General features: G+C 38.8%; 1 protein-coding gene across 1 annotated transcript; it reads left to right on the forward strand.

Moving 5' to 3' along the window:
• Window positions 1-1341: 1341 nt before the first annotated feature.
• Window positions 1342-13159, forward strand: bmp16 (bone morphogenetic protein 16). The gene is made up of 3 exons (XM_052152989.1): window positions 1342-1781; window positions 8057-8388; window positions 8787-13159. Coding segments are annotated over exons 1-3 (1275 nt in total). The 5' UTR covers window positions 1342-1779; the 3' UTR covers window positions 9728-13159.
• Window positions 13160-24039: the final 10880 nt, after the last annotated feature.

The following is a 24039-nucleotide window of genomic DNA, read 5'->3' on the forward strand; positions in this document are numbered from 1 at the left end:
ATCTCTCTCTCCAAACTGCTTCTAACAGTGACTGTGAACATCAACCAAAGATCATCCTAAAGTAGTCGGGCTCGCTTTCCTTCCTTTTTATTTCTAGAACTCTCTCATAAACCCAGCAGTTGTCTTCCCAAAAGAAACTCACATAGGGGCCGTTCACATCTAACATGTTTTTTAATACACTTTTGACCGTTGCGCTGTGTCTCGCTATGTTTTCAGCATCTCATGCAGGAGTAGCATTTTTCTTTATTTTTTTTTATGCCGTGTCAAGTTAAAAATAAATTCTAACTTTTAAAAATGTCTGTTGAGACAGCTGCATTCTGTACTATTCAATCACATTAAGATTTTTTTTTTTCTTCAAAATGTGTTCATTGCAAAAAAAATAAAAATGTTCCCAGTAAAAATATTGATAAATTTATTTGAGTTACAAAATGACAAGATATGTTGAAGCTGGTTGACCAGGAAAGTCTTCCTGGTTAAGCAAGTGAAGAAGCCAAGTAGGGACACTAGCATCCATACCACAACATATACTGATGACCAGCAATGCCAGTCTTTTCAACGAATTGAAAGTTTCTGTAAATTAGAGGGTGTGTGTGTGTGTGTGTGTGTTGAGAGGAGGATGTTTTAACTGATTCAACAGATGCAATCCAATCTGTCAGACAACGCTTGTGAGGTTACAGACATTTTCTCATTGCCCTGCCAGTTGCATACCAATGCAGTCCAGCCCACCGGAAGGACAAGCGCACCTTGCTTGTTCTCTTTCCTTTTGCGTTTCCTTTGGCACTCAGTATCTTTGTGCCCTGTTCTCTCGCTTTGTCTCTTACTGATGATAGATTTGTTTTCCTGGCACCCTCTGGCATGTCATTCGCACCAATGACAGTGAATTAATCTTGTATCATCATTAGTTATCTTTCTCCTTCATGATTCCCTCCAGAATAAACACTTGGCCAGATAATGTCAGATCAACTGGCTGTGCCACCCATTGTGTGCACCACTTTATCTTTTATGTTTTTTCCTGTTTCCTGCAAATGAAACATTTAGACTCAAAAGTAAAGTTGCAAATGGCAATATGACCTGTACTGTGTATCCAAAGCAGCCCTGACCTTATCTTTGTTTGTGTGTGAGTGTGTGTCCTGGGTTTTGGGGGGAAGGGGGGGCATTGGTGACATCACTGCCAGGGAGGATCCGAATGGACAGGAAAGTCAATTAGAGTTTAACTGAGTTTACCAGCTGGTAAGAGAGAGAGAGAGAGAGAGAGAGAGAGAGAGAGAGAGAGAGAGAGAGAGAGAGAGAGAGAGGGGAAAAAAGGGAGGAGAGCGCAAAAGAGAAGGGCAGACCGATTGAGAAAGGAAGGGAGAGAGTCAACTACAAAGCCGGAGGGACAGGAGGGAATTTAGCCTGCAAAAACTTTCCAGGTTTTTTCTCTTTTATTTTGTCTTTCTCATTCTCAGCTGCTATTTTACATCCTGGTGGTGTGGAGACCACAAGAGCAGGGTGGAGGAGGTGAGGGGGAGCAGAGGTTGGTCATTTAGAGGGAAGCCGGTGGATATTTTTTAAGAGCACTCTTCTCTGACACTCACAACAGGATGAGTGTGTGAGGAAAAGCTGGAGAGGCTGAGGCTCACCCTGCCTTATTTCATTATAAACGCACTCGCAATCCAGGAGAAGACGACAGAGAGGGAGGCAGACAGTGTCTACTCGGAAGCAAATGAGAGGAGAGGGTCCGTAACGCTGGAGTCCAAGGACAAACCATGGACTCTGCACACCGCCCACTTTACCTGGATGTGAGTAGCACACAAACACACATGCAATCACTCAACTTCCACAGTAAAATGCTTCAGCGCAAAGACTTGCAATATCAGTTATATGGAGCCAGTTATATGGAATCTCATAAATTTTATGGAGACTTACACAGTGCCAAAACAGATTCAGGTAAAAAGTGGTACCCTGCAATTGTTACCTTAAGGAACTATTTCTACCTGATCTAACCTTTAAAATTAGTTTTGTTGGTATAACCTAATGTAGTTAGGTTGATTCAGACATGTTGAATAATATTTTTGACTTGAATCAAATCAGTTATTTGAGGTGTTTCCACATTTTTTAGGTTAACATTTTTGTATGCATCATATAGATTATTAATCTGATTAAACTCAAATCTAATCAGTCAAATCCACACCAGAAAAATGTCATGCTCCTTGCCAGACTTCCTCCTTACTAATTGTCTTTACTGTGATAAAGATTCACACATTGCTTTTGCTCACCACAACCAAAACAGCAGAAACAGTTTAGAGATGCTTCATCAGATCACATGAAACAGACAGGTCAATGTACTTTTACAAAGTCAAAGTGGCAAGTTTGAGCAACCAAACAGTATTTTACTGCTAGGCTTTGTAAGGGAACATAGAAGACTTCTAAAGTGCTATGCATTTCTTATTGCGGCTGGCTATCATCAGGAGCACATACTGCAGGAGGAGAGATTGGAGTGTTCATGGGAGGCAAGCATATTTGATTTAGCTCTGTCAGCTTAAGGGAAAAAATGTATGGGCAAAAATAGACAATGAACAGGCTAACACTCTGTATACTCTGTACTGGGTGAATATCATAAAGACACATTCCACTCAGCAAAAAAAGGAAGATGTGTTGTGATATGTCATGTGTTGTTCCAGAGTTGAGATAACTTTTTAATCCTCCTTTTTAACCCCCAAAGGGTTCTCAATGTAATTTTTCATAAAATGTAAAAATGTTTAAAAAAAAAATTCTACATTATCTAACCCTTAAAATGTATTTTGTAGATTAGGTGTAACTTTGTGTACACAAGTTGATAAAGTCATATTAAATACCAGTGTTAATGTGAATAAAGCCAAATAGTATAAGTGTTACCACATGAAGCACATTTTTGGTTACCTGATAAAACATTTTTACAGTGTAATGAGTTTCCACATAAACAGAAAGACTGAAATATTTGCTCATATTTGGATGTGTGTGCACATAATGTTGATTAAATGTGAATCAACTGTTGATAAGATACAGTAATATTGTCTGAAGGTTTCAGTATCACCAAATCCGACAAATGAATATCAGAAAATTCAGTTTGGTTGAGAGAGTGGACTGTTAATGTTGTGGAAATGCTACGTTGGGGTTAAGGAAGGATTCTGGGAGGAAATACCTTGTCTGGCATACACTACTCATCCTTGGAGAGCACTTTAGTCTATTCTGAACCTTTGGCAAGCAACATAGAAAGTGTGTGCATGTTCCTGTATCAGTCTCTATCGAGTTCTGGAGTGTGTCTTTCATTCTGTACCAGAAAGGTGCGTGTTGACACGCATGCATATGTGGATGCACCTTCAGTACGTGCTCATGTCTCTGCTGAAAAAAACAACTTTAGCCAGCCAAAGCTGTTTTTTTTGGTCTCCCAGCTTGATCAGCCCTGTCTAATTTGCTGGATTTAAAAGGGTTATGGTACTTGTCAGCTGGTCGACCAACTAAACCAGCTCAATACCAGACATTGGCTAGGCTTGGAGATCAGCTAAACCAGCTTGGCCAGACTTGGAGACCAGGTAGACCAGCTGAAGACCAGTTTTGCCAGGCTTGGAGTTCAGCTTGGCCATGCACATGGAGATCAGTTAGACCAGCTGAAGATCATCTGAGTACCAGCTTTACCAGGCTTGGAAATGAGCTAGCCCTGCTGAAGGCCAGCTTTTCCTGGCTTTGAGACCAGCTAGAAAAAGTAAAGACCAGGCCAGGCTTGGAGATTAGTTAGACCAGCTTGGCCAGGCTTGGTGATCAGCTAGACTAGCTGAAGTTTAGCTTGACCAGGCTAGGAGACAATCTTAAACCAGCAAATTCCAATGAACCAGCTTAGGCTGGATTACTTTTTTAAGGGGTATGTTAGGGGTGGCTGTGGCTCAGGTGGTAGAGCGGGTCAGCCACTTATCACAGGGTTGGTGGTTCGATTCCAGGCCCACATGAATCCACATGCCAAAGTGCTCTTGGGCAAGACACTGAACCCCAAGTTGCTCCCAATGGCAGGGTAGTGCCTTGCATGGCAGCTCTGCCGTCATTGGTGTGTGAGAGTGTGTGTGAATGGGTGAATGGGACATACTGTATAGCGATTTGGTAACCACTAAGGTTAAAAAAGGCGCTATTTAAGTGCAGACCATTTACCATGTGTGTACCTCTAGTTTAGCGCATGAACAAACTTATGATCATAGAAGATTTTTAAGGGCACAAACTGAGATTTGGGCTGCTGTCAGCTTGGATAACCTACGCTACTGTGCTATATACTCCAATAAAACCACCCTGCAGGCTACCTGCAGTATTATTATAATGAGTTCACCTCCTTAACGCAGCAGAACAGAGGCACAGCTCTCCCCAGCTGTGACTTCTCATGTGTTTATAGCAGTCAAGACTTGGGGGGAACCAAAAGTGATCTTACTGTTTGCATAAAAAAACTGTCTGTGTTAAAAGTGTTTGTGTGTTTTTTTTTTTAAATACTTTCTCTTAACCCAGCTTAATATGGAAAGGCAGCTATAAGTAAACCATTCGCAGGTTTAATTTACCAAAAAATGTCTCTGTGGCGTAGTTCTTTGGGGGAACTAGTTTGAAATTCAGTTTCGTTCAGAAATTCCACACTTCAAACTTCACCTTTCTGTAACAGATGAATAAAATGGGGGGGCTAGGAGAAGCAGTCTAGGGAATGAAAGAAAGGAAGAACAACAGGAAAGGAGAGCAGAGGGATGAAGAGATGGAGGTACAGAGTGAAATGTGAAACATGAAGACAGCAGTGGAGGATAAATCAGCAAGAAGTAGAGGCACCATGACCCCTACTGCCATGCACCGCTGACTTCTTGGTAAAATAGAGGGAGAAAACAAGAGGCAGACAGCGAGAGAACTGACCTTACCTAGAACTATGTAGCTCTGTAACAATATATCAATTACAGTAATGCTTAACAGGAAGGCAACTGATAAGAAAAAGAAAGAAAGAAAGAAAAATAGGAAAAAGATAGAGACTAAAAAAGGAAGAGAAAGAGAGATAGCAAAGCCAAAAGAGATAAGTGGATAAAAACAGACACAAAAAGACAAGCTGCTCTCCACTGTCATGTTGGTAGGTCAAATCTCTCTGGTAATGGCACGAGTCTGGCTGGCTTTGCTCTGGCGGTTGACCCCTCGCTGTCTGTTCTCGGGTCAGTCAGGAATCTAATAAACGCCTCTCTCTGCCTCCTCTGCATGATTACTCTTCTCCCATAGAGGAAGTGATTACATGTGGAGAATCCAATCACAACAGAGACTATAACACAGATATTGCATGAACACACACCAATAGGGGGAGGGACTGCAGGGAAGACAGAAGTGTCTAATTAATTTTAGTGGGGAGGCAGCCCTCAGGAGAGCTGCTCTTTCTGAAAGTTAAACCTCTGGGTTGAACAATCGAGTGAATGGGTAAGAGCCATGTAATGCACTTTACTGCCGGATGCTGTGGGCGAGGGGGACCATCTTATCCTGTGTGTCCTCTGACGATTTGGCTGGAGTTTTGGTGAATGATAGGGAGGGAGGGGGGCGTAGAGGACATCAGGCATACTAAAATAAAAAAAATAGGCCAACATCCTTTTCTCCAGTAACTGCCATTGTGTTTAACACCTGTAGTTTAGGGTAATCCAAGATTCCCACAGGAGTCACTGCCCTGCAAGTCCTGACTTGAGCAGATTCAACATCAAAAGAACATTTAGTCTGAGTCAAATGCAAGGTTTTGTTCCTGCCCTCTGTGAGGCCACCCAGCTCCTCCTTAAGGAATATCCTGGGCTAAATAAAAGTTCATCCATGGAACACAAATGGAGATATTTACTGAATTAACTAGGTGTAAACCTTGTGCATCAGTTCTTTGGTCTCTTAAATCAATTTAAGTAAAATTAGCCCATACACCTCTATTAAACCCCACCAAAGTGCTTATTTGTAAAAGACCATTTAAAGGATTAAGGGGATTCAGAGACAGGGGACTTATGAGAAGAGTTCACAATTGTAAGCTTTTTGAAGATCTTTTCTGGATCATAGCGTGTAACCATTAGCTCAGAATGATATAGAAAGGCAAGATCTGAGCTTTACAAGAAATATTAGGAAGGGACAGTTCAACCAAAAATGAAAATGGTGTCATAATTAACACTCCTTCATATTGTTTCAAACCCATATGACTTCCTTTACGTAGGGAAAAAAATTATGAATGAATGAATGAATACAATACAATGGCTGTTGATTGAAACATTGAATGTGATGTACAGCATAGATCACATGGGATACTTTTATGATATTTTTGGATCCTTTTTAAAGCTTTAAAATGACTGACAATCAATTGCTATTGTATTGAAAAGACAGGAATATTCATTCAAATGTCTCCCTTTGTGTTTTGCATAAGTAAGAACGTCATACAGGTAAGTAAATGTTTTAGGTGAACTATTCCTTTAAATTAACCAATAGAGTGAATGTTACAGTCTTTTGTAGAATAGATTTTATTGGTTTGGTTTGTAGTTGACATCACCATGAGATTCCACAACTTCCTTTGCAAAGAGAGTGCCTTATTTTAGTGCCTTGTTTTGAGTTCAGTTAACATATGTTAATGACGTACTGTTCAGTGTCACAGATATCCCTATGCCCTTTTGAACACACTAAGCTGTCAGGTAATATCATACCATCATTTTGAGTAGCAGTAGGGCTGACAAATGGGCTGAATCATTAAATAATATTTTTTACCTTAAATATTACCAAAATTCAATTGAAATTCCAATTTTAAAGTCACAAGATTTTCAAATTGATGTTGTTTCCTCAGTCAACAAGAGGGTGCAATGAATACATATAAACCATAGTGTTATATTATTTCAAAGAACATTCCTGGCTGTTAAACAAAGTGCATTCCATTTTAAACAAAAGTGCATTAAAAATAATAATAAATAAATAAATGAAAAGATTTAGCCAGTTAATATTCTTAAATGCTTTGTAAAAAGTAAAATTAGGGGGAAAAAGCTTCAATAGACAGTTCTATGATAGTTATATTTCCAGATTCAGCTGAACTCGGTGGTGAAGACTATGAGCCCAGACAAGGGCGGTTTAAACAGGAGTTCAACAGAATGGAATGAAACGTGAAGATCTCGAGACACACACTTACAAATTGAACTCCTTTTTGACAAAGTGCTTTAAACCCCATTGCTTAATCTGAGAAATCCTGATTAGAGAGCAAGATGCAACCACAAAAGACCTCCACCTAAGGGCTTTTAGTGCAAGAACGCAATTGGTCTGAAGTCATCGTCAGTTCTTGGCACACATCCAAAATTCGAATGCACAGTTTTAGCATTTGAATGTGCGTTCTGAGGCCACAAACAAGATACAAACAAGCTTGAATGATGCAACCCTTGTCCAGGTTATGCTATGTTAAAAACATAATGTAATGTAACAAAACACAACATAACAGAAATTGGCATATAGGTTATACAATATGTGCTTTCAAGAACAAAATACTCAGATGATAGTGTTGAGGGTTATTCTCATTTGACAGTTAAATCAACTCAAGAGAAACAGGCTTAATGAATTGGTCTAACAGGCATATTGTGGGCCTCTAAATAAAAAACACAAGTTTGTAATCTCTGTGAAACTACTTCAGTTTCCTTCTGATGCTGTTTCTGTGATTAATGTCTCTAAAACAACAAATACCAGTAAATCATTAACAAAAACACAGAGTGATAGTTTTTTAACCACTGTATGTAACAAGCAGACTAACTACCTTTAAATCACACAATATATGACAAAACAAATCTAAAGGGCTTAAAATAATAATTAAAAAAAAGGCAATAGAGTGCAACAGTTTGGTTCTGGAAGTAAATTTTCTCAAAGCTTGTCCATCAGTATGGATTGCTGGATTTTGCTAGCTTTACCAGAAATCCTGGTTGATGATTTTGTTATTCAACCAACTTGACCAGCACCATACCAACATAAACCAGTAATTCATGCTGGTCTAAGGTGGTCTTTCCAGAAGGGGACTGTCTAAAACTGACTCCTGTTACCTCCATTTTCACAGGTCCAACATGTTCCCTGCTAGCCTACTGGTTCTGATGATCCTGCTGCTACCTCAAGCCTCATCAGGTCACCAGAGTGGTCCCAGTCAGACTCATGGAAACCTGCCCACTGCTTTAGAGCCTAGTTTTGCCCACACCATTCAGAACCTTCTGCTAACCCGTCTGGGCCTACAATCACACCCCAATCCCAGTACAGAGGCACAGGTGCCCCAGTATCTTCTGGATTTGTATCAATTCCACACTCAACAGTACCATCTAATCAAAGACCCAGACTTTAGTTTCCCTTCCCAGCATGTGCAAGGAGTTAACACGGTCCGATGCTTTCACCACACAGGTATGAGCGGTTATTTTACATGGAAAACGTTGATTCTCTTGGCAGCCATAAAGGTTAAATTTACCACTAACACAGCACAGACATGTTTGGAGATCAGTTAACTCACCTTTGGTGCCAGCATGACCATTGAAAAAGTAAGCTGTGGGTTTAATGATCTGAAGTTTTTAACTTCAGCCTTGGTATTGGCGTACACTTTGGAACAGGTTGAGAAGAAGTAGCTAATTTTCATAAGTGCTGCTAGATAATGATGTGTAATTATTACTTAGTTGGGTGATTATGCCATTACCTGGAGCAACCAGGTAGGGGAAGTGTTTAAACAAGATAGAAAAAACTTTATTTTACAGCTAAAGAACTCTGTCTGTCTCTCTCTCCCTTTTCTCTACCCATATCGTCATCAGAGTCTACAAGTTTGCCAGAAGAGCAGGAAGGGACCGCAGACAGTTTTCACATTGGTTTCAACCTGTCTTCCATTCCATCAGATGAGAGTGTGTTGTCTGCAGAGCTACGTTTCCTGCATGAGGGGCCAGGCATAAGTTCTCACACAGTCAGCCTTTATCTTTTCAATGGTGACCCTAAGTCAAAACACAAACTACTCCATTCTCGTCAACTGACTAGAGAAACAAAGACCACAGAAGTCTGGGAAACCTTTCCCCTGCATGGAGAAGTCTTCCAGAGTGTATCTGAGAGGTCAGGGAGCCTGTCTTTCATCCTGGATGTTATCACAGATAACATCAGTCTTCCAAAAGAGAGACATCTGCGTGTGCGCAGGTCCGAAGGACAGGATGAGCACAACTGGGCAAGGCAGAGACCCCTACTGGTGACGTACAGTCATGATGGGCGCACTGAACCATTTGTGCCCCTCAAAATGCGGCGCCCTGCTGGCAGACGAGGCAGGGGCAAATGGACCGGTGGCAGGTTTAAGGATGAAAGGGGACAGGGCTTGGATGTAGGCTGGCGGGGGGGATGGAATGAAAGGCGAGTGAAACGGAATGGTGGGAGGGCCGCCAAGCTCAAACGCCTCTCCCGCGCTCGCTGCCGTCGGCACCCTCTGCATGTGGACTTTAAAGATGTAGGCTGGAATAAATGGATCGTGGCCCCATCCGGTTATGATGCTTTCTTTTGCCTTGGTGAGTGCCACTTCCCTCTGGCCGACCATATGAATTCATCTAGCCATGCCATGGTGCAGACGCTGGTGAACTCAGTTAACGGGGCGGTGCCACGGGCCTGCTGCGTTCCCACAGCTCTGAGCCCCATTGCTCTACTCTACCTGGACCAGGAGGAGCGTGTGGTGTTAAAGAATTATCAAGACATGGTGGTAGAGGGCTGCGGTTGCCGATAACAAGAGACTTATGGAATAAAATGAGAGAGAGATTAGGGAATTGGGGGGGTATTTAAAAGCATAATGAAAGGAAATAAAGGTAGGAAGTGAATAAAGAGATGTAAAGTGAGTCAGCAAGAGAAAGAAAGCGAGGTAAAACGGGTCTTATATTGTCCACAAAATCTCTAAACTCTTTAAAATCTTTAAAGCAATGGTTCACCCAAAAATGAAAATTTGGAATGAATAGTTACAATGAATAGAGAATTTAGTTGTAAAGCTTAAAAGCACCATAAAAGCAGTCTACACAACCTTTGCACTATATTCCAAATCTTTTGAAGCCATATGATAGATTTGTATGATGAACACACCAAATTTAAGTCATTATTTTCTACCCTCGCTCTCATTGGCACATTCGTGAGAGAAATGGCAAGGTTGTTTTGTGTTTAATATTTTCAACAAATTGGCTAATCTGGTTCCTAAACCAGTCTGAATGATTCGTTCATGAATTGGACTGATCCATTTCTTGAGTTCAACTCACTGACTTGATTCAATCACAGTGGTTCTTAAGTTAATAGCTCACTTGAGATGAATATTATTAGTTCAAAACCAAATTTCGGTTTGTTTCTCACCCAATGCTATCATATGGCTTTAGAAGTCTTGCAATGTTGTGCGGACTATGGACTCATATGGACTACTTTTGTGGTGGATTTGTGTTTATTTTTGTTTTTAAAACACCAGTGTTGTGCATAAAAGAATAGTCTATTTATGTTCCAATTGAGAAAATCATACAGATTTGGTGGTGACACAACATGCTGGTGAGTAAATAATGACATAATTTTAATTTCTGGGTGAATTATCCCTTTAACATGAGCACCTTTCCACAATCCCATCTTCTTGTGTCCAGTAAAGCTTTGTATTTGTGTGAATTATGACCCTTAAAAGCAATCAGTCCAGATGTGACGTGTCAGTCTTACGTAATATATTCCAGCTTTCTGTCTTGTCAGTGTCCAATAGCTGTGTTCTTGTTGTTGTGTCTTTGGTGCTCCTGTTTCATATGTCCTTGCTTTATTAACATCATGTCACAAACATCTCAAAGGGATCAAGAAGCAACCATGGACTTACATAGAGCATTTTTGTCGAGAAACAAAAGTGCTTTATACCGAGGGGAGACTTGCTTGCAAGGATTGGACTGTTCATCTCTGGTTGGAAATTCAACTTCAAAGGATGTGCTGTGACAGAGACAGTAACTGATTACAGGGCGCTTCTTATTGAGAGCTATTTAAAATCATGACAATAAGAAATTATTATGTTATTATTTTAATGTGTAAGTGCTATTATTTATGGTGACCTGTTATTTTTGTTTAAGGTGCAGTCCAAAGAAAGAATAGTTTGTTAAACAAATAATTCTGTGATAGTAAAGTACATCTAATTTAAGAATGCATATATATATATATATATATATTAGGGCTGTCAAACGATTAAAATATTTAATTGCAATTGATCACATATTTTTTTTGTAGTTAATCGCGATTAATCGCAATATTTATTTCAGTTCATCCACACAAAACCTACCCCACCAACTGAGTTGAACAACAGAAAATTAACACAACACAACTCAATTCAAATTATGTACAAAATATGGTAGTTGTAATTGTATTATGTCAGGATTTATTCGCTTCTTTTTACGGAGTTTTGACAGATATAATCTGCGGAACACAAGGCAGGTGTTCAAATGGCAGCTGTCTTGCCGCTGCAATCATGTTACAAAGTTCCGAGCTCTATCTGTGCTTTGTGGGCATGTTCTACTGCTGTGCTACATTGATAAAATGCTTGGTGCAGGTATCAGTGTAATGTCTCCCACCATCTGTTTTCCCGATGGTCAATACATGTGACATTAGCGGCGTTTGCGTGAATTGATTTGCTTCTCATGAACTACGGTTTATTCAAAAGTACATATTACGCGTTAACGGCATAAAAAAAATGTGTGGCTTTAAATTCATTTTGCGTAAAGGCATTAACTTTGACAGCACTAATATATATAAATAAATAGCAAAAAATATGGAATATTTAATCTTGACAAATACTGCAGATATACAAATACCAGAACGCCTTATAGATCCATTCATAGCCAGTCAAAACTGATGTTGCTCATTTATTATTTGTAAATCCACAGCACTGAATAATGGCTGCATTATCTTGGCATTGATTTAAAGGTGCACTCGGTAAGTTTTTGTTTGTTTTCTTACACTGACACCTAGGGATATGGATGCAGCATCATTCAAACACAGTATTTTTTAGGTATACATAGATGCCATTTTAGAAAATCAGCATTCACAGTAAACTATGATTAATTTAATTCACGAGTGAAAGTGTCCAATAACAGGGCAGTTACTGAGATTAAATGAGTAGTATTCGTCTAGTCATGTGATCCTAACCCCATGAGAGAGTAGAATAAAACAGGTTTTAGAAGGTTACTGATATGACTAGAGACTTAATCAAAATTGAGTCATCATGATTATATACCTTTGTTTCAAAATTACGATTATTTTGTTTAGGAGTAAATCTTTTTTAAGTAAAAAAATTACTGAGTGCACCTTTATTTATGGGCTCTGTACTTACAATAGAAGCTTTGTGAAACAAAGAAAGTTGCCTAAACATTTCACTATACGGTGCTGAAATGTTGTTATGTGCCATATGTGTGCCAATTGGTGTTCTACATACCTTTGTGTCATTTGTCATCATGTAGTTATCACACATTTTAAGACAAGAGGCAGTTCAAAAAAGCTAAGATCATCACTGCTTTTGGTCCAAGCTTATTTCGATGTTCTGTCATAAATAGCTGAATATATTTTACCAGTGTGATGCTTTATTGGAGAATGTAAGCGAAAGCTTTTAGAATGTCTGGCATTGTATGGAGCCATTGTGAAATGTGTAATAAAACAGCAAATAAATCAGGCAGTACTAACTCTCAAAGGGTTTTCTTTCAAAAAATAAATGTTCTTTGACTTTTTATCTCCTTCATAATTGTTTTCTGAAACCCTAAAATAGATGTACTAAAATCAACCAGTTTATTTTTCAATCATCATCAAAGTGAAGCTCAACAAGTACTTAATGTTCGGAATGGTATACCACCATACAAATTTTACAGAATGTATATGGGAAATGAATGCATGTAATGACCTGCTACAATGGCCAAAATATGCAGCACACAACCACAATGCAATGCAACTTATCCTTCCATTATAGGAATATAATGTGATCTATTTCTTGTTTTATTATTTAAAGGGATATTTCACCCAAATATGAAAATTCTCTCATAATTTACTCACCCTCGTGTTATCCCAGATGTGTGTGACTTTCTTTCTTCTGCTGAAAACAAACAAAGACTTTTAGAAATATATCTCTGCTCTGCTGGCCCATACTGTGCAAGTGAATGCTGACCAACATTTTGAAGGTCCAAAAAGCACATAAAATTTGCGTAAAAGTAATCCATATGACTCCTGTTATTAAATCCATATCTCAGAAGTGATATAAGTGTGGATGAGAATCCGATCAATTTTATAAATCGTATTTTACAATAAATCTCCACTTTCACTTTCAAATTCTTCTTTTTTGTTTTTGTCAACTTGCATTATTTGTGCATATCACAACCTACAGGGCAGGGAGGAGAATTTATAGTAAAAATAACTTAAATATTGATCTGTTTCTTACCCACACCCACATATCATATAATTGTATGCTGCCTTTATATGCTTTTTGGACCTTCAAAGTTCTGGCCACCATTGATTTGCATTGTATGGACTTACAGCGCTAAGATATTCCTCAAAAAATCTTAATTTTTGTTCAGCAGAAGTAAGAAAGTCCTACACATCTGGGATGGCATCCATCCATCCATCCATCCATCCATCTATCTATCTATGTTTTTTTAGGATACTGGGCAATATACAGTACATAGTTAACAGTATGAAGTAAGCACTATGCTTCTATTCTAATCTGAAAATTGCAAATGCATAGTCTACACCTACAGAATATCAAGTGTGCATTATCATGTAGATGCTCACAAATTATTTGAGTATAAACAACATACAGGGACACTAGAAAACTGCATTGTTGTGAAGTCTTGAAAACATTCAGAGAGAGAGAGAGAGAGAGAGAGAGAGAGAGAGAGATGAAGGGAGGAGTATAAAAAGCATACGTTTATCAGTTCTCAGTCATTATGGATTTATTTCTCAACATCTGTTTTCCATCCCTCAGTGGGCTTCAGAGAAACTTGGACCAAGTTTGCAGCGGCCTCTGTGTTCACCTATGGTTCATTCATCCTATAGTGAACTAGAAGCTTCAGTATTCTCTGAATGGGCCCCATTCATGAAACACGAGCAGAACAAATTTTTGTGTAAATCATTCGTTAAGCCGGTCTGATGTACAGTTTTTTTTCATATTTTCAAAACTGTAGACGGTACGAACAAAATTTACATCTGCTCCCAACCATGTGTAAATCATGCACAAGACATCCAAACATGTTGTGTTCTTTTAAGCAAACTGCCATGACTACATTTTGATAGAAGTCAAATTAAATAAGTAATTAAAAAAACCTTAAAAACCTTAAAAAAAAAGCTTTTTCTTGGTATGGGTTTGAGTAAAAAAAAAAAAAAAAAAAGAAATAATGCTCTTTAACCTGACTGGCTGGACTGTTTCATAAATATAAGCTTTTATTTAGATTTCATAGTTTAGTATAGACATCGGTAAATCGTGTTCAGTTAACGTATGGTCAGTAGTAAAACCATAAATTAACACATCGTGGGCAGGTGCATAAACACTACAAAGGAAAAAAGAAAAAGCCTGCACACCAGGCACGTGCACACATAGACATCAAAGGGGGCATGAGCACCTGCCCTTTTTCTTCCTGGAGAGAAAGTGCCCTTTTTTTCTGGGGTGCATTTTATTTGCAAATACATTTATATATATATATATATATATATATATATATATATATATATATATATATATATATATATTTTCCTGTCAAACAAATATATTTATTGAATAAAAAATCAAAATATCAGGTCTGGAGATGAGACTTTGCTGAGTTCCGATGCCCTCCCCCTCCATGTCTCCACGCAGCAGTGCAGCACACATGGACATCAGGCACACAGCAGCCCCTCCCAGCTCCTATCCCAGTTGTGTTTTTCTTGGATTGTGTTGAGGTGAGTGGTGATGAACAAAAGACTAAGCTACCAGTGCCTCGACTTTACACCTAACTAGCCAAAACCCAAAAGACAAATACTTGTATCTTGCTAACTTGCATGACTCATGAGCTACTAGCTAATGTAATAAGTTAGCTAAAGTTTAGCTAAGGCAATATATCATGGCCATACAGGTTAATGTACTGTACTTAATGGAGACTCTACAGGTGAATACAGTAAAATGTGTCTCTAATAACATCATCACAATCGACACATTGATATGCAAATTAGGCATGAAATAATTAAAATGCGCTAATTTGCATACATTTGACAAGGATACAAGGCTCGAAATTGTGACCATTTTGGTCATGTATGCTCCCGAAATTTAATCTGTGCGACCTCAAAATATATTTGGGAGCATTTGTGCGAGTGCAAATAATTGTTGTGGTGCGAACCGTTTTCATTTCTCTACAAAACGTTTGCTAAGTACTGCACTATGTGCCTGCTGTGAGTTGAGTGACCGGTCCACTGTTCTATTCAATGTTACATAACCAATTAAACTTCATCTTTACATTTTTAACTTTAATGCAGATTTTAGATTGGTTAATATTAGCTATCAATTACTCCCTTTCACTGAGCTCCATTGTCAGGTGACAGGGAGCTAACTAGCGCGTGAAATGTAAAGAGCTGTAGAGAGAAGATGAAAAGAACACTGAGAGATTTATTTTGTAAGCCGCCTAAAGTTACAGATAATGTAACTCCTGGAGTTGGTGATGGCGTCGATCATGTGGTGAATGTGGATCCACCAGCAGAAAAGAAGGCCTACATTTTTTGGAGAGAGTGGCTGAAAGACTTCGAGTGGCTCCGCTATAAAAATTTCTCAATGCACTGCGTTCTCTGTAAATCCGGTGGGACAGAGGTTATTACAGAGGACAGAGGCAGGTAACACTGCGTTCGCCACTGAATCTACACATTTTAAGCGCGAGAGCTTGATTAAACACGGGGAGAGCGCCGAGCACAAGAACTGCTGGGACAAGTGTGTGACATAGTATTCAGGATCAGGTTCCATTGTTGAAGCTTTTCATCGTATGGATGCTGCCGGACATTCTGCTCAATTGGCAGAGCTGAATGTGAAATGTAACACCACCTACACCATCACTAAAAAGAGCTCGCCTTCACTAAATTTAAACCCATGTTGCAGCTCATGAAAATGAACGGCATTGAGATCAACATGACGTACGATAGCAGATACCATCCGCGAGAACACCACAGTTAAAGTATAGTCAGCACTATACATCTCATTCATCATTAATGGAGACACCAAAATGTCTGTCAAGGAGTGTGTGACAGTGTATGTCCGCATCCTGCTTGATGGACAGGCCACAAACATTCTCGTCAGACAACATGTTGAGGTAGAACATGCTAATGGTGAGGATGTTTTTTTAAATACATAGCCTATTTAGTATTATATAATAACACGTTGATTTACCTGCAGTTATCAATGGCAATATGTTAGCCTCCTATATTAAGATCACTTGTAATATCACAATTATTCAATGTCTTCCTGAACGTGTATGTTGGTTTTTCTATTCTAATTGGATTTATTTGTTAAATGTAATTGTGAAATTATTAATGCTGTTAAACACAATTAAACAGTATTTAACCAGTGGGAATTATTTTAGGAATATATGCAGACACCAAGTCAAAAGAAATCTGTTAATGTATATATATAAATTGTAGTTGTGGTGCTCCTTAATTTTCGGTGCGTGCTCCTAAATTTTTTAAGTTGCGAGCACCAGTTCTACCAAGTAAAAAAGTTAATTTCGAGCCCTGGGATGAACAAAATAACTAAAGCATATCACCAGAGAACTTCCCCAGTTAATGACTTACATCAAGAGTCTTTTCCCCTGAAATGTTATGTTTAAATATGCAGATTAGTATATTTATTTTGTAGAAATTATTATTTTGATTACTATTCTGATTATTATGTAGAAATCTGTTGAGTATGAAACAATTGCGTGAGTGTGAGGGAATTAAAATAAATTGGTAAGGAAGTCAGAATTGTTTTACTACATTTAACGTTTTGTTTAAAAAAAAATGTTTTCAATAAATAATTATGAGAAGTGCCATTTTTTCCACTTGAGCCCCTGCCCTCCAAAATCTCTATGTAGCTCCCTGCTTGACAAAGTCTCATCTCCTTACCTGATATTTAGATTTTGTATTCAATAAATACATTTATATGACCCCAGAAAAAAAGGGCGCTTTCTCTCGTGGAAGAAAAATGGCAGGTGCTCAAGCCCCCTTTGATGCCTATGTGTGCACGTGCCTGCACTCAACTGAACCAGAGAAGGTGGACATCCTCCTGTGACCTGTCAGCATGAGCTAAATAATAATTTTACACTAAAGATTCATGTCAAACCATTTTTATTGACCTCTTGGACTAAGTCACAAAATAAGCTCTGATGACAGCAAAGATGACAGCAAGTTCCTCACTTTCATTTTAGATGTGAGTTTTTGCTAAATCATGTGAAAACGCTCAATTAAAAAAAAAAACTCTTTTAATACCGTTAGAAGCTTCCTATTGTCATTTACCAGCGATTCTGAAGCCTTCCTTATATGGTGTGTCATGGGAATGGATTATGATCATTGTGAATGAATGTGCAAGCCTGCTCTATTTATGAATGATTGGAATTCACTAACATACACAAGTTGTACTAACAATTCTGGGTAATAATTGTGTTTGTGAAACCCGGCGGAATGTTTTCGGGAAGCTCCATTTTACGTGGAAATTACTCCCAATTCTTTCATATATTTATGAAATGTTCATGAATGAGGTCCTTTGTTTTTTTTTTTTATAACACTAGCGACACTTAATTTGTGCTTGTGAGATCTATCCTATCATCTTCATTTAATTATAATTAGCTTTATGTAAAAACAACAGTAGTTTATGGTATGTCCTCATTTAGATAAAGAAAGGACAAATACCAGCATGAAAATCACCTTTGACCTGTGCTGCATTCTCTCTCTCACCACCATATCTCTGTTTACCATTACAGAGGAGTAGAGATAGAAAAGGTGGGTGGGATAGATGTTGACCTATGAACTGAGTTGCAATGGCCTTGACGTAGTCACATGTATTTAGCCACTTCCCACTACCATAGATCAGCAATGAGGCCTATGCCTAGTCAGAGAATAAACCAAGACAAAGATGTGAAGACATATCATTTTTGTCTGAAGACTTTACTCCTCAATATGTAACGTTGAAACACTAAAACTTTGTTTTAAGTCTAATAGAGTACTCGGTCTTAAAGCCTATAAACACAAAGGGCAATGCGACAAAGCAAAACAAACCACCTCTGAAACTTTTTGCAACAAAACTATTCAGACCAAAAATTTATCAAATATTCATCAGGCTCAGTGGAAATTGTGGACACGTGACTGAAAAGATAATACTGTATTTTATTGCTCTGTGAGTAGCCAAGAGTGAATTTTCCCACCCTGTCTGAAGGTGTCCAATGGGATAGATTGTTTCCGAATGCACACTTGGCATAAATAGACTTCTAGACAGTGTGTGAGAACTATGGTAAACCCATTTTTAAAAGTGTCCATTGGGTCTCCTTATGACGGACATGTTAAAGAACACGTTTCCTCCACGTAGTCCCACCTTTCCACGCATTTATCATCAAGGGTCACAATGTTCCAGGTAGTCTGCAACTTGTCAAAACCACAAACGCCCAGGGTATAAATTTAAAGGTCATGAAGGGAATTAATAGGTGTGAGGTGCTCTTTTTTAACCTTCAAAAAAATTTTTGCAGAGCTAATGTTCCCATTTAATTCCTGAAAGGCCATCCTCTTTATTTTCCAAGTATAGTTCAGACAGTATCATTTTAGCTAAAGGGTTTAATAGCTCTGTCATTTAACAATACAAATTTTATTTAATTACTATGCTGAAAATGAGACAGAATGTAACTCTTAGTGGACTATGTAATATTACTCTTATTGGCACATGGCTCACGTATATATATATATATATACGGCTGTCGATTGTTAAAAAAAATTTACGCAATTAATCGAACTGCCCCCACCCGGACCATAATATGGAAGATCCTGAGAAATGCAAGCTTGTAGTACCACTTGTTTACTCCAGAGTGCAGTAAGTGAAATTTCAGCTGTATGAGCAATGCACAGTTTATACAGTGAAGAAAAACACCCTTGAACAGCAGAACAACACAAACATGCGTTACGCTCTTGCGTTCAAAACACTTGAAGGAGCACAAATGCGATCTAAGGGATCTCAAGATGTGTTTAAAGATTGAGTATTAAACTGTATTTAACTTGACATAGTGACCTAAACATTTTAAGTTTATGAAGCAAAGCACCCGAGACACTACACAAGCATATCTGATGCAGGTGTAGATTGACGGACTCTTAAACAAGCCCTCATAATAAATCTCCAACTGATTGACAAATTCACTTGTGATATGGATTGCTGTGAACTGTATGCCAATGATTGACTTGTGTTCAATAATATACGTAGTAAACAATACATTGTATTCTAAAGCCGCTTTTTGTATTGTCTTATCAATGATTAACACTTCTGCTACAAGACTGTAATGCATTTTAATTATCTGAATATTTTTTATTATACAGTGATTCCGGAAAGTATTCACAGCGCTTCAATTTTTCCACATTTTGTTATGTTACAGCCTTATTCTAAAATGGATTAACGTCATAATTCTACAAACTATACCCCATAATGACATTGTGAAAGAAGTTTGTTTGAAATCTTTGCAAATATATTAAAAATTAAAAACGAAAAAAATCACATGAACTTAAGTATTCACAGCCTTTGCCATGACACTCAAAATTGAGCTCAGGTGCATCCTGTTTCCACTGATCATCCTTGAGATGTTTCTACAACTTGATTGGAGTCCACCTGTGGAAATTCAGTTGATTGGATTTGATTTGGAAAAGCACACACACCTGTCTATATAAGGTCCCACAGTTAACAGTGCATGTCAGAGCACAAACAAAGCCATGAAGTCCAAGGGATTGTCTGTAGACCTCCGAGACAGGATTGTCTGTAGACCTCCGAGACAGGATTGTCTATAGACGTCCGAGACAGGATTGTATCGAGGCACAGATCTGGGAAAGGGTACAGAAACATTTCTGCAGCATTGAAGGTCCTAATAAGCACAGTGGCCTCCATCATCCGTAAATGGAAGAAGATTGGAACCACCAGGTCTCTTCCTAAAGCTAGCCGCCCGGCCAAACTGAGCGATCAGGGGAGAAGGGCCTTAGTGAGGGTGGTGACCAAGAACCCAATGGTCACTCTGACAGAGCTCCAGTGTTTCTCTGTGGAGAGAGGAGAACCTTCCAGAAGAACAACCATCTCTGCAGCACTCAAGCCTGTATGGTAGAGTGGCCAGACGGAAACCACAGCCCATCTGGAGATTGCCAAAAGGCACATGAAGGACTCTCAGACCATGACAAACAAAATTCTCTGGTCTGATGAAACAAAGGCACCGCTCATCACCTGGCCAATACAATCCCTACAGTGAATCATGGTGGTGGCAGCATCATGCTGTGTGGATGTTTTTCAGTGGCAGGAACTGGGAAACTAGTCAGGATTGAGGGAAAGATGAATGCAGCAATATACAGAGACATCCTTGATGAAAACTTGCTCCAGAGCACTCTGGACCTCAGACTGGGGCGAAGGTTCATCTTCCAACAGGACAACGACACTAAGCACTCAGCCAAGATAGCAAAGGAGTGGTTATGGGACAACTCTGTGAATGTTCTTGAGTGGCCCAGCCAGATCCCAGACTTGAACCTGATTGAACATCTCTGGAGAGATCTGAAAATGGCTGTGCACCGACGATCCCCATCCAACCTGATGGAGCTTGAGAGGTCCTGCAAAGAAGAATGGGAAAAACTGCCCAAAAATTGGTGTGCCAAGCTTGTACCATCGTACACAAATAGACTTGAGGCTGTGATTGGTGCCCAAGGTGCTTCAACAAAATATTGGGCAAAGGCTGTGAATACTTATGTACATGTGATTTTTGTAATTTTTTATCTTTAATAAATTTGCAAAGATTTCAAACAAACTTCTTTCACATTGTCATTATGGGGTATTGTTTGTAGAATTTTGAGGAAAATTATGAATTTAATCCATTTTGGAATAAGGCTGTAACCTAACAAAATGTGGAAAAAGTGAAGCACTGTGAATACTTTCTGGATGCACTGTATATATATATATTTAAAGATAACTATGTATAATTATATATTGATATAAATATGTCTAATCTTTGTGTATTTAATTATTGTTATATGAGGAACTTTCTCAGCAAATATTTGTATATGCGATTAATCACGATTAATTAATCGGGACACCATGTACTTAATCAATTAAAATATATGACAGCCCTAATATATACATATATATATATATATATATATATATATATATATATATATATATACACTCACCTAAAGGATTATTAGGAACACCATACTAATACTGTGTTTGACCCCTTTCAGCCTTCAGAACTGCCTTAATTCTACGTGGCATTGATTCAACAAGGTGCTGAAAGCATTCTTTAGAAATGTTGGCCCATATTGATAGGATAGCATCTTGCAGTTGATGGAGATTTGTGGGATGCACATCCAGGGCATGAAGCTCCCGTTCCACCACATCCCAAAGATGCTCTATTGGGTTGAGATCTGGTGACTGTGGGGGTCATTTTAGTACAGTGAACTCATTGTCATGTTCAAGAAACCAATTTGAAATGATTCAAGCTTTGTGACATGGTGCATTATCCTGCTGGAAGTAGCCATCAGAGGATGGGCACAAGGTGGCCATAAAGGGATGGACATGGTCAGAAACAATGCTCAGGTAGGCTGTGGCATTTAAACGATGCCCAATTGGCACTAAGGGGCCTAAAGTGTGCCAAGAAAACATCCCCCACACCAATACACCACCACCACCAGCCTGCACAGTGGTAACAAGGCATGATGGATCCATGTTCTCATTCTGTTTACGCCAAATTCTGACTCTACCATCTGAATGTCTCAACAGAAATCGAGACTCATCAGACCAGGCAACATTTTTCCAGTCTTCAACTATCCAATTTTGGTGAGCTCTTGCAAATTGTATCCTCTTTTTCCTATTTGTAGTGGAGATGAGTGGTACCCGGTGGGGTCTTCTGCTGTTGTAGCCCATCCGCCTCAAGGTTGTGCGTGTTGTGGCTTCACAAATGCTTTGCTGCATACCTCGGTTGTAGCAGTGGTTATTTCAGGCAAAGTTGCTCTTCTATCAGCTTGAATCAGTCGGCCCATTCTCCTCTGACCTCTAGCATCAACAAGGCATTTTCACCCACAGGACTGCCGCATACTGGATGTTTTTCCCTTTTCACACCATTCTTTGTAAACCCTAGAAATGGTTGTGCGTGAAAATCCCAGTAACTGAGCAGATTGTGAAATACTCAGACCAGCCCGTCTGGCACCAACAACCATGCCACGCTCAAAATTGCTTAAATTAACTTTCTTTCCCATTCTGACATTCAGTTTGGAGTTCAGGAGATTGTCTTGACCAGGACCACACCCCTAAATGCATTGAAGCAACTGCCATGTGATTGGTTGATTAGATAATTGCATTAATGAGAAATTGAACAGGTGTTCCTAATAATCCTTTAGGTGAGTGTATATATATTCTTTATTATGAAAAGAATTTGAGGGAACATTGTGTTTCTTACTTTAGTTTATACAATTTTTCTAGCAAGTCCACCGTTGGCCATCTTTGGAACACTCCCGGGAGACTATTTCCAGTCATGCCAGGCAACTTCTATTTACTTGAGTGGGGGATCACCAAAATTTCAAAAAAGTTTGGTCATGATTAAGATCAAAGGACATATTTCAAATCGGCAATAAAATTGTATAATATTAGAATCATAATTTGTGCTTCTTTACCTCATATTATGCAAAAACATGCACTTTTCCTGGCTTGAATCTCATGCGCATTAGCGAGTTGATTCAATTGCTCTTTTACCTGTAAGGCGGGACTTCCTTTCTACATCCATTGAACATTGGGCACTAGAGCTTCTTTGTTGTGTGTTCCAATTTCTCCCATTCATTTAAATAGACTTCCTCATACTGTGTGGTCAAAGAAAGTCAACCATCTACACTGAGCTGTACGTCAAGCTGTTCTAGATTGCTAGAGTTAATCCCGGTTGGGTCTATACTTAGAATGACCAACAAGGAGGAAATAGTCTGTAATAGTGTTTATTATCCTTGGCTAAATCCATACTGTAACTATAAGACAAATAAATCATTTCTGAGATGAACTGTGAATGACAGTTCCTTGGGTTTGAAACCAAATGGAGAACACATTTTAACTCTTTGACCAGTGGAGCAGATGTGAGGTGGTGACATACAGACAGAAGTCAATCCAGTTAATTCTTGAATATCTCAAAGCCCCCATGGAATCAAAACTGAGGCATTTAGACCATGTCTATTAGCTTTGATGCCATGTATGTGCTAACAGATACAATTTAGCAGAGACAGGCCTTTTCTATTAAAATGTATGGGACAAACTGGAATACCAATGGACAACATATGTAAAAAGGAAGTCCCGCCTTACAGGTAAAAGAGCTAATCACCTTTTTAGATTGAGTCAGTCAACTCGAGAACATGCATGCGCTTGTGCTATGCACGCCAGGACATTTTTTTATTCATTTTTTTGTGTGTGCAATCTGAGGTAAAGAAGCACAAATTATGATACCAGTGTTGTTAGATTTTACTGCTGATTTTAAATATGTTCTTTGGTTGTAATCTTGACCAACCGTTTTGGAGATTTCGGCCTTTCCCCATACAAGTAGATGGGAGCTGCACTTTTATGCCACTTGTTTAAATAGAAAAATAGCTGCCCAACCTACCCGGTAGTGATCCAAAAATGGCCGCCTAAACTGACTTGCTAAAAAGTTTGAAGCTTGTGACATGTTACAAGCTTTTTGCAAGTTTTCTTTCTCTGCTGAGGAAATGGACCAAATATTTAGATGACATCTTGCATTCACTGAAATATCCATATTTTTACGATACCTACATTTTTGCAAAATGATTTTTTTTACGTTTATCATTGTACATATTGCAGAA

This window comes from Xyrauchen texanus, chromosome 21 (genome assembly GCF_025860055.1).
Source record: "Xyrauchen texanus isolate HMW12.3.18 chromosome 21, RBS_HiC_50CHRs, whole genome shotgun sequence".
NCBI lineage: Eukaryota > Metazoa > Chordata > Actinopteri > Cypriniformes > Catostomidae > Xyrauchen > Xyrauchen texanus.